At 50.9% G+C, this 12,142-nt stretch overlaps 1 protein-coding gene across 1 annotated transcript in view; it reads left to right on the top strand.

Annotated features, from left to right (window-relative positions):
- Positions 1–12,142, top strand: part of MYOM2 (myomesin 2) — an 80,415-nt gene that overhangs the window by 41,072 nt on the left and 27,201 nt on the right. Inside the window, exons 16-23 of the mRNA XM_060001312.1 lie at positions 387–561; positions 2,011–2,132; positions 3,731–3,918; positions 5,784–5,910; positions 7,052–7,230; positions 8,640–8,754; positions 9,828–9,984; positions 10,074–10,180. Of these exons, the coding sequence (XP_059857295.1) occupies positions 387–561; positions 2,011–2,132; positions 3,731–3,918; positions 5,784–5,910; positions 7,052–7,230; positions 8,640–8,754; positions 9,828–9,984; positions 10,074–10,180 (1,170 nt within the window). The remainder of the gene's footprint in view (positions 1–386; positions 562–2,010; positions 2,133–3,730; positions 3,919–5,783; positions 5,911–7,051; positions 7,231–8,639; positions 8,755–9,827; positions 9,985–10,073; positions 10,181–12,142) is intronic.

Here is a 12,142-nt window from a genome sequence, read left to right on the forward strand (position 1 = left end):
TGATTCTGAGTCCCTTGCAGAGTCCCTTGAATCTGATAGAATTGTGTCCTATTTTTTTTTAAATGGCTAATTTTATATCCCAACATAGTTCCCTCCCAGGTAGCAAAGCGCGTGTGTCACTGGGCGAGCTTTGTGGATGGGTCTGTAGGGGCGGCAGGGGCAGGAGATTCTGTCATGGGAATCTCTTTCTTCGGAAGGGAGCGACTTGGGGACAGAGAGCACAGGGACTGCCCGGAACCTCCTGGGTGCCCCCTTGCCCTGCACCGTCTTCCTTGTCCAAATCTCATCTAAAGCCCCAAGCTCTGCGGACGGGAGGGCCTGTGGGTCTCTGGCGTGCCCCCAGACTCCCGTGCCTCTGAGCCTGTGTCCCTGTCCCCCCTGCACAGTGGTCCCCTCAGCCCCCGGCCGCGTCGTCACCTCCCGGAACACAAGGACGTCAGTGGTGGTGCAGTGGGACCAGCCGAAGCATGAGGAGGACCTGCTTGGCTACTACGTGGACTGCTGCGTGGCCGGGTCCACCGTCTGGGAGCCCTGTAACCACAAGCCCGTCGGCTACAACAGGTGCTGCCTGCCCGGGTCCCCTTCCACCTGACATCCTCGCCCCCGAGAAAACGTGAGACGCACACACCCCGGGACCCACTGGGCCTTCGGGTGCAGGTGCCACGGCAGGAACACCTGTGACGTCCACACCACGGGCCGGGTTCCTCACCCACACATGGGGGCTGCAGAGCTGGAAGCTGGGGAGCTAGTTCTGCCCCGTGGCTGAAGTGCTTTGTCTGTCGATGAAGAAAAGCCCCAGAGCATCTCCTCTGACGTACTCAGCGTTTAAGACGTACCCTGAACAGGAGAGTTAAAGTAGCGACCGGGACGGGAAGGGTGTTTTATTTCTCTGTATTGATATTTTGAACTTTTAAAATTGCTTTGTTCACAAAGCTGACAGGCCCTCCCTCTGGCCACCAATTGCACAAAGCCGGGGAGGGGGTGGAGAGAGGCTCCTGTGCAGGGGCGACGGCGGCTCTGCCTGCAGTGGGGCCGAGCATCTTTCCTGCCGACACGGACTTGCTCCCGTCTCACGGCCTGCAGGGAAGGCCTGGGTGTGTTAGGGTTCCCGCAGCACGCGCTTAGGAAAATAGCTGTCAGATCCTCCACTGCGGACGGGTTATCCATTACGTCTCTGACACCCTTCCCTCTTCACTCTTTAAAGACCAATAAATTGGAAAAAGCTGTGGCTGGAAAAGAAGAGACACAACTGACGCTAAAGTTAGATGTTATGCACAGTCCACGCCAGCGAGTGCAGGAAGAGCTCCCAGAACAAAACACCTCAAATATGCTAGTGCAGGAATTTCGTGAATGCCTGATACATGTTTGCAGACTCGAAGATAAATAACTATTGCTCACGTTTACTGAGTACTTACCGTGTGCGAGGTGGCTGTGCTGAGAAGTAGGTACTATGATCCTCTTTCACAGATGGGAAAACAAAGTCTTTCCGGGGTTAGGTAACTTGACTGAGGACATAAAATCTGTTAGGTGTCCAAGCCGGTCTCCAAGCCAAATCTTAGCCAGTGTGGTGTCACTCCTTCTCCTTAAGTTTTACAGACGTGAGTTCTTTTAGGAAAGGAGAGGAACCCTACTTTAGAATAGAGCTTCGATGCAGAGAAAACCAGAGGGCTTGGAAATGAAGGGGGAGCCTTGGCACTGAGTGAGGTCACTCAGGATTTCCAGGGCTTTGCTTCCCGCGCCCCCCGGGGCCCGCGGGCAGCAGCTGGTGCCCCTGCCGCCCCCCAAGTCCAGCTCCCTTCAGCCCCAGAGTCGTTGGCTGTTGCTGGCTTACGTTTGGACGTGGCGTGTTGATTGGAATTAATATGCATCCATGAGGCACTCGAAGAAGTAAACTTCTTTTCAGTCCCAGTGACGGATGTTCGTGGCGTGTTCAAGATGCTCTCTGTGTCTATTGTAGGAAGAAAAAGGGTTGAGCCTTGTATTCACGCCCCCGATTCGTGTTTTTGTCAGGTTTGTGGTGCACGGCCTAACCACCGGCGAGCAGTACATCTTCCGAGTTAAAGCCGTTAATGCTGTTGGGACGAGTGAGAATTCTCAGGAGTCTGACGTCATAAAAGTCCAGGCCGCCCTCAGTAAGTAATTCATGGGCGACTCTGTGCCAGCTTTCGGTTCTCCACTACGTTTTCATTTCTGCATGAACAGACCTTTATGATGCCGTTTAGAATATTACCGGAGGGGAAAAGTGGATGTAAATTGTTGAACAGAGAACATGCAGTTCTGTGGAAACCTCTCATCAATTGGCTTGGAAATGCCAGTGTGAGAGGGAGAAAGGATAATATGCTAGTAAAATGCAAATTGAAAATAGAAAATATTATCAGGGGTCACACTGGTTTCCAAGCGCACGTGCCCCCATTACAATGTATGCTGTAGGGTGTGACCGTCTCTTTTCAAAATCGGTGCGTTCAAAACAGAACGTCGATGGCCTTTTCAGCTATTCTTAGCTCAAGGAACTTAACGTCATTCCAGAGGATTTCAAATGTTTATGTAACTCTGTGGCTTTGTTCATAAATAGTGATCTTTCAAAATTATCTTTCTGACCACACAGAACGCTTCGGGGCCAAACTTGCAGTGATGGGCCCTAGGAAGCTTGATCTGTGCAGCTCTGTGTTGTGTAATGTTGGTCTGGTTGTTTCATATAAAATGGACCCCATGACTTAAAAGTATTCAGGAAGATTTAGAACCACGATCGCCTCTTAGACACATTTTGAATCATAGTATTATCTTTTCACTTCTGAGAGAAATGTTTTGCTTTTTATTTTTGTCTTCAACTAAATCTAAAAGTATCTTCAGAAATTATGATTTCTCATCTAACAATAGATAGAATAACATTACTGGAATTTCTAAGGAATGTCAAATCTGATGATACTTAGGTGGGTAGTATAGTAAAAGATTAACTCTTATTTTAAGCTCATTATAATCTATCAGTTTTTCCCAGGAGGGACTTTCAAACATTACCACTAGCCTCTTCAAGTCGTTCCTACTAAATGAAAGCCAATCATTTATGTTTTAATTATGCAATAAGACCAGCTCATTCCTGGGTACCTGTATCTCGGGTAACAGAGGATGATTGGACGTAGGTTGCTCGGAGTTGGGGAGGGGGGAAGCAGAGACACATCCTCTTCAACCTGTTAGGAAAAGATGGTCCATTTCCAAGCAGGGTGTTCAAAAGGGAAACTTGAATTCATACTCATTTGAATTAATCTGAAGTTTCTATAACTATGGGGGAAGTTAAGACTCACTGGCCTAAGGCTATCGGTCATCGCTGGCTGTGGAAGGTGAGGTTGTCATTCTTCATGGGCGTGATGAGAAAGCTGCTCTCTCAAGGTTTTCCTTAGAGGAGGGGGAGCGTCTTTTGTCTCAAGTGTCCTTCTTGGCCTTTGTATTATTGAAATATTGGAGGATGTATGTATGGATGTATGTATTGGAAGATGTATTTAGAAATTGCAATAAATATATATGAAAGAAGCTTTTTAAAAACTTACTCTCTTTAAAAGAAGAGACAAAGACAAGCGAAGATGGTGAGCAGGGAGACCTGGACAGGACAGAGGGGACAGGCACCCAGGGCCATCTCCCGTTGCTGCCCGTCCCTCTGAGATGCTGGAGCCGGCCGCGGTAGGTTAACGGTTATTGCACTAAGATCCGGGTGACTTCCCCGATGTGTTTCCTGCAGCCGTCCCGTCCCATCCTTACGGGATCACCCTTCTGAACTGTGACGGCCACTCCATGACCCTGGGCTGGAAGGTGCCTAAGTTCAGCGGTGGCTCACCCATCCTCGGTTACTACATAGACAAGAGAGAGGCTCACCACAAAAACTGGCATGAGGTCAACGCCTCGCCTCTCCAAGAGAGGATCCTGACGGTGGGTGCTCATGGACTCGTTCCCTTTTGCAGGCAGTTTCTCCTGTGGGTCAGGGTCCCCGTTCTGTGTCTCAGAGTTCAGTGACATTAGGCAATTTGACACAGAAACAAAAGTGAATGAAACAATTCACCATGAGAACTTAGGGTCACGGAGCATCTTCTCTTGAGAAGTGAAGCAGAGGAGGCGAGCTGGCAGGTGGGTCGTTTGCAGGTGCAGGTGTTGCTGTGAGCGGCATCCGGCCTCCAGCCCAGTGGCTGGAGCTCTCAGCCTCGGGGCAGGATGCGCAGGAGACGGTGACGATCGAGGCTCCTCTGCTTGTTTGTCCCCATTTCCCAAGGAAGGCGTGTGCTCAGACTTCCCAGTGAGCCTCTTGCCCAACTACACGTTCCATCTGGGTGCAGGGAGCGCGAGCCACATGGACTTGGAGTAAGAAAGAGCAGAACCAAGTCTCCAGGCGAGCCCTCGGCAGCCCGCGGGCAACAGCTCTCGCCTCCCTGAGCCCCCACTCCTCCCCGTGAGCCACCACACGGGGCTTCTCGTGAGAGAGATGAGGGAGAAGGTGTTTACTTAACGGAGCAAGTGGGTCGGTGACGGTAGCTCACGCGGTTACCGGGTAGCACGCCCACCTGTTCATTCACAGGAGTCACGTGGTAAAGCGAGGGATTTTTTGCGGGAGGCGGAGAAGAGGTCTAATCCCTGTCTTGTACAAGATTCTGTGCTAATACCTATATTTATGCAATACGTATTTCTCATGCGTTTTATTGTGTGTGACGCGTATTGCCAAAATTCAAGCTCGGTGCGAAGATCCTGGTGTTTTGTGAACGCTTGTCCCCGGACACCTTACTATTGGCTGTCAGGTCCCAAACTCCGGAGGAAATGCCCGCGTACTTTCTGAATGCCGGCATTCCACGAGGCCAGACCTGCCTTCCGGGGGATAAAGCGGCTCCACGTGACTCGTGCTTGCTTTGGGAGCTGCTGTGTTCAGAGACAATGTCATCCAGATGCTGCGTTTGATCCAGTGGCCGGGCTGCCAGGCAGGGCTGATGGTCTGGTCCAGGGCCTTCCCTCCATCTTCTGTGGCACCGACCAGGCAGAGTGGACCCTCAGGGGCCTCCAGCCAGTGTGCGGGGAGGAGACAGGTCACTCCCCACCGCCCCGGCGAGGATGCTTCCCGTCCCGGGCCCTTGACACCCCAGGTGCGGTGCCGCCGGGGGTGGAGGGTGGAGAGCCTGGGCCCGAGGTCAGGTCCCGCCCACCATTCTTCCACTGGCTCCTTGTGGCTTTTGTCTCTGAGCCTGTCTTCCTGCATGGGTCATCACGTCATCCCCGGGGGGAGGGTTTATGGAGTGAATGAGGCAAACCGTGTCGGGGTGAAGGTGGTGACTGTAACATGCAGGTGGATCAATAACCTTCCACAGACACGTACCCGACTTACTGACAAGGTCCCTCACCCTCACATTCCATCTATAAATCAACCAGGAATACCCCCTTTCCCCCGATGGATCGTGGGTCGTAACGCAGCTTTTGTTTCACCTATTAATTAATTAATTAAAAAAAATTGAAGTACGGCTGATTTACAATGTTGTGTTAGTTTCAGGTGTACGACAGTGATTCAGTTATACACACACATATGTGTATATATGTATTCTTCAGATTCTTTTCCCTTATAGGTTATTACAAAATACTGAGTGTGGTTCCCTGTGCTGTACAGTAGGTCCTTGTTGTTTATCGATTTTATATACAGGAGGGTGTACCTGTGAATCCCAACCTCCTAATTTATCCCTCCCCTGCTTTCCCCTTTGGTAACCATGAGCTTGTTTTCTATGTTTGTGGGTTCATCTATAATTTAAACATCCTCTGAACAGGTGGAGGGCTTGGCAGAAGGCTCACTCTACGAATTCAGAATTGCTGCCACCAACCTCGTGGGGATCGGGCAGCCGTCGGACCCCAGTGAGCTCTTCAAGTGCGAGGCCTGGACGGCGCCGGAACCGGGTAAGACGGTCTCTCCAGGACTCACCCCTGGGTACCTCGCGTGCACACGCAGGGCTGGCCGGAGAGGGGGCCTTCCCAGCCTCTGCAGCCAGCAGGCTTCAGTCACTCTGCACAGATCCTGGTACCACTACCACGTGCCAGGCCCGGGGCAGAGCTGTGCCTTAGGTGGCCCCGCCCTGTGGTCTGGGCTGTGGACACACAGGTAGGGCAGTGACAGGCACGGAGTCATTAGCACTGAAGTGTGAGGCTGTGGGGCCACCCACCCCCAGCTGCTCCCCCGAGTCGAGGATGCTGTGGCCGGAGGCGGGTCCAGGGCAGGCCTGCGCCAGGTGGACTTCTCCCAAAGGGGCGGAGGGAGGCCAGCTCCCAGCAGGAGAGGCTCCAGCTGGGCCAGAGTAGGGACAGCAGGACCTTACTGACTGTGTCTTCACTCAGGTCTCCTCCTCCCAGAGCACATGGGAGCTTGGGGCCTCTGGTTCTAAAGTGAACATTGACAGAATCTCTGCAGTTACTCATGGCTCCACATTTTCAAACTGTTTTCACAAACTTGCAGGCACTGGGCATTGATTTCTCTGTATCCGGTCCATCAGGACCCCTAATGCCATGGATAATATGCTCACGGTTTGAACAAAACAAAGTGAGACGAAACAACGAACCTGAAGTTGAAGCTGAAAAGCTCTAGAAACTGTTCAGTTCTGTGGCCAGATGATGTGGCTTTTTCTTTTCTTCTTTATTTTTTGGGGGTGGGGGATACTTGTTTTAATGAAATTAATTTTTTCCCCTTGGAAGAGTCAGTGGAAGGAGAAGCCGTAGAAGTTCCCAGGGGCTTTTGGGGGCTTAGAGTGGTTGGTTCGGGTGGGACCCCTCCTGCCTTTACTGCTCAAGGCTCCCCTGGACCTGGGCTTGGTCACTGTCACAGGCGGGCCTGGGGTACTAGGCTGGTGGAGCTGGTGAGAGCTTGGTTCCCCAGGTGGTCAGACTCCCTGGGTGAGTCCTGTGATGCCCGGGTTTCCAGCCCAGCAGGTGGGCGGGTACCTCAGGATCCTCTCCTGCACACCTTTCTCTCTGTGAGACGTACCTGCTGGTCCCGGGCTAGCGTGTGGACCCGTGAACTAGTCCACAGGCTCACCTGACTTTTCAGGTCCTGCCTACGACCTGACGTTCTGCGAGGTCCGGGACACGTCCCTGGTGCTTCTCTGGAAGGCCCCGGTGTATTCGGGCAGCAGCCCCATCTCTGGGTATTTCGTGGACCTTAAGGAAGAGGATTCCGAAGAGTGGATCACCGTCAACGAGGCCACCACAGCACATCGCTACCTAAAGGTGACGGTACACCTTCTCAGGCATTGTCTTCTGGGGAACGTGTTTCATCCCTGTCGGGGGTCTAGCTCAAAGCCCCCACGGAACTGTGCACATGAACGGGTACCCCTGCTGCCAGCTAGCGGGGTTCCAGGAGGCGCCCGCCCCTCCGTGGACGTGGGGAACGACTGCATGTGGGGACCATCTGGGTGGGTTTCCTCTGCTTCCTGCCGTCTGACAACCCCCGGTGGTGCTGACACTTCACGGTCATGGACTGTGTTGATGTGCCTTCCACAGTGATGACTAGAATTGTCTTTCCGCACCAAGCCCACGTTTACTTCACTCAGTTCCCGTGATCGCTGATGCACGTCTATCTGATAAACACACATACACACGTACACACAGTGTGAACACATTTGACAGAATTATGATGTGTAATTTCTCTGTCCCCTCTTTCTCCAAGTACTTCTGTTTTTAGCACCTGCAATTCACCAGTCACTGGGGTCAGGTTAGTGGTGACAGTGGCTTAGACCCGGGGACCCAGCTGCCCTCATCAGAGGCTTTCTTCTTTGGGTTGTGGGCTCTGGGGTGTGGCTTAGACAGAAAGGCAATGTGCTTCCTTAAAGAAAGGCCGCACCTGAGTGACAGGTAAATGGACAGCAACCTCTGGAGAGCAGTTGGACAACATGAAACAAGATCAGTGTCGTCTTCTGAATGAATAAAAACTGCTCAGAATCCAGCTAAATGAATTCGTTAGAAATTAGCTAATATACATTTTATTTTTGGTTATCAATGGAGATTACAATATACGTCATCCGTAGATGTATAAGACATGGGTTTAATTTTTTTGTGTGTGGTACGCAGGCCTCCGCTATTGTGGCCTCTCTCATTGTGGAGCACAGGCTCCGGACGCACAGGCCCAGCGGCCATGGCTCACGGGCCCAGCTGCTCCGCGGCATGTGGGATCCTCCCGGACCGGGGCACGAACCCGTATCCCCTGCATTGGCAAGCAGAGTCTCAACCACTGCGCCACCAGGGAAGCCCAAGATGGGTTTAATTTTGATATTGCCCCAATGATAGGATATTTTGCACAAACTAAAAAATCACATGTGAAATGATATTTACTCCCGTAGAATTATGTTAAATATCAACACCAGATTATAAACTAGATGATATGATTTCAATTCTGCTTTAAAATATGCAAAGAACAAAGAAGAGGATATATCAGAACAGTAGCAACCCTGTTTATTCTCGCCAAGTGAGGTCATGAGCCTGCCCGTCTCCTTTTCCCTTCTGCATTTCCTCTGTATGGCTGTTCCGACTGGAAGAATAGGCTATTTGTAAAAAGAAAACACGTCTGTAATAAAATGTGATGAAGAATGAAGTCATTTTCATCTGTCTGTTCACATGTGACGTTTCCTCCTTCTTTCAAGGTCTGCGACCTGCACCAAGGAAAAACCTACATCTTCCGTGTCCGGGCAGTAAATGCGAGTGGGGTGGGGAAGCCCTCAGACACGTCGGAGCCGGTACTTGTGGAGGCCAGGCCAGGTGAGCCTCATCTGCTCGGCTGTTAGCAGGGCAAACCTCACAGCAGGGTGATCTGGGAGGAGGAATGCGTGTGTGTGTGTGAATGGACGGCAGATGCATGGACGGTACCCGTCACATTTATAGAAGGAGTTGGATTGACAGACACAGTACAGCATGTCTTCAAAGACCCACTGCATGCCCCCCCCCCCCAGCATCCTGGGCAGCAAGGGGCACGTGAGGTCATTCTGCCAGGGTGGCGGGGTCTTCATTTCAGCAGTAGAACGTGCAGGGATGACGATGGTCTTTTATGTTACTGCTGAGTTTTGATCAGAAATTGTAAAGCCGCTGGCAATCCTCTTGGTTAAAAGTAGTAAGAGCCCAGCTGAGGGGACCTTGGCGGGGAAGTGCTTCCGAGGGGAGGGGGGTGAGCTCTCGGGATACGTGGGGAGAAGGATCTCCGGAAACCATGTTTTCTCTGGATTTCTCCCCTCCCTGGAGATTGGCTCCATGGATACCCTCACACCCGGCTCTGTGCTCCTCTGTCCTCCTGGAAGGGGCGCGTCTGTGTGCACCTGGCTCAGGCTGGCGTCTCTCCTCCAGTTCTGATTCCTAAGGGACAGATGCTGACTGGCCTGTGTTGGGCCAGGTGTCCACTTGGTCAAAAAGGAACAAACAAACAAACAATCCCCCGAAGGAAAAAGTGGAGAAAGTAGAGCCCGGGTGTGTGGGAAACAAGTGCCCTAACCACGCTGCCCGGGCCCCCAGGAGTGGCGAAGGGTCAGATCCCAAAGGGCAAAAGGATCGTTATGGCTGGGATTGGCAGCCCAGAGGGTTTTCTCCAGCGGTGCTGGATGCAGAAAAGGAAGTGGACAGACATGTGATGACTTAAAACCCAAACTTGAACTTCCCTGCTTTCCTTCAGCTGCCCAGAGGGCTCGCTCTTTCACATCTGCCCCATGTCCTGGGTAGATCCTAGGCAAAACCTGATGATTCGATGTAAAACAAGCCCTCCGCCTGGACCATCCCTCCTCCAAAAACAGGACTCGGAAGGATACCGTGTTCCTAAGATGCTCCCTGGCGTTCTCGCCCTGCAGGCACCAAGGAGATCAGCGCGGGCGTGGATGAAAAAGGCGACATCTACCTGAGCTTTGACTGCCAGGAGATGACAGACGCCTCTCACTTCACGTGGTGCAAATCCTACGAGGACATTGCAGGTGACGAGAGGTTCAAGGTCGAGACCGTGGGGGACCAGTAAGTTCCACTCTAGAGTTGGCCATCACCACCTCTTAGGAACGCCTGCAAACACAGTAATTAACATACCGGCTTTCCTTCCCTTTCAGCTCGAAGCTGTACTTTAAGAATCTGGATAAAGTGGACTTAGGGACTTACTCTGTGTCCGTCAGTGACACGGATGGTGTGTCCTCCAGCTTTGTCTTGGATGAGAAAGGTAACACCTGTAGGACATAGGCTTCCCTTTGGGGGTTTTATAACATTTTCAAAGATTGACCCTAACAGAGAAAAGACTGATTTGCTTAGAAAAGGGGTGTGTGTTTGCAGGAGGCTGGGGGTGGGGAATCCTTTTTAAAGCCAAAAATTACTTTGGAAATTACACAAACTCTTGAGTTTGTACTCTAGCCACTAAAGAAATCACTGATCCGGGAGTATTTTATTTCTTGTTGTATATATTGCTTTTATAGCCTTCCACTTGTACTTTTAGAGATGAGTTTTAGTTACGTTTCATTAGTTTGGCAAGTAGCATATTAGCAAATAAGTCCGTAAAATTAATGAGAGGCGCACAGATGCAAGAATCCTCCCTTTTCTCCCAACATGGAATAATCGAATAATCAGATGATGAAAGAAAACACATACATGTATATATATACACACACGTTTATATGTATATATTTTTTTATGTGTGTGAAATAATATTTAATTTCCATAGTTAAAATCACTCGCTCTGTTATAAACAGCAAACAGCAGAAAGAAGTGAGGGAAGTCGGTTTACTCTGACCCGGGGAAAAGCAGCCATTTCTCTCAGGCAGGGGCCGGGGTCTGAGTCCCCCAGACAATGAACTGGCCTCCGGAGGAGGATTCTTCCACTGCCTGGGTTGATGTTTGTGTCCAACCCTTATCTACCACCCCGTGCTGGTCAGAGCCAGTTTTACAAGTCTGTACGATGATTAGTCAGTGATGTGGACGGAACTGTGTAGCATTGGACAGAACCCTCAAAACTCCACGTTGGGCCTTTAAAAGCTTCTGAGTCCTGAGGGCCCTCAGTTAAAATGCCTTAAGTTTGATAGTCTAATCCTTTCCTTATCAGCTGGCATCTTGCTTGGCTGCAGTGAAGGGTGTGGTCCCAGGAGAGGGATACAAGGGGGGACGCCTAGGACGGGTGGGGAGGGGACAGGGTCTGATGGCCGCAGGCGTCCGCAGGTCCCATGCAGACGTTGGGGGCATTGGGGTGAGCCATTGTGCATTTCACGGGACCAGCAGTAGAACAGCAGAGGGGCTGCACCATCTCTGCTTCCTGGGTTCCCTGGCAAGCTCGCTGCTCACAGACAAGGCGGGAAGGGACCGGAATCTGCTCACCTGCATTTTAAGCTGCCCTTTCTGACCCTCACTCAGTGGCCTTCACACAGCTCTTTACTAGCGAAACATCCTTAAAGACTTCTGACAAGTGCTGTACTCCTCTGCTCCATTTGAAAGTTTGCAGATGACGTTTTCACCTTAATTTTAAATCGTTGCGAAGGAGGAGCATTTCCAGCACATTTTATGCTGTACACGGACCTCAAGTACATTTCAGGCAAAACCTTGATGCTGTCTCTTTAGCTCATTTGATGGATGGAAGCTCCCACTGTGAGACCTAATGGGGGTGTCAGCCCTCACCCTCAGATCAGCCGTCTAGGTGGAGTTACTTCTGGTCACAGAAAGTCTGCTTCATTGTTCATTTCAAATAAACAGGTGCATACAGACCTTGGTGACCATGGTCTCATTTCTAAATGCTAATTTTAAGAAGAAAGGAAGGAAGGAAGGAAGGGGGAAGGAAGGAGGGAAAAGGAAAGAAATGGTTTAGAACCTTCAATTTTTCTTAACTTGCTCTTGGGAGTCTCAGGAGCAGATCTCAGCAGATACTTTTTAATGTATCATTATTATTTATTATTTAAATTCATGATAATACACCACAGTGAAATTCTGGGTGGGTGAGAGAGGTGCTGAAGCAGGACGCTTTTAACGACCAATTTCAGGAAAGAGTTCATATGGAATTAGAGGATCTGGAGATGGGTCCCTTTACATACCCCCTCTGTAGGTCTTCCTCTCTTCGAGGAATACACCTGCCCCCCCGGTGCCCCCCACTCCCAGGAACCTCTGCCCTAACCCGTCCTAACGGGTCCCGTTAGTAAGTGGGTTC

The sequence above is a fragment of the Delphinus delphis genome, chromosome 21 (assembly GCF_949987515.2).
Source record: "Delphinus delphis chromosome 21, mDelDel1.2, whole genome shotgun sequence".
Lineage (NCBI taxonomy): Eukaryota > Metazoa > Chordata > Mammalia > Artiodactyla > Delphinidae > Delphinus > Delphinus delphis.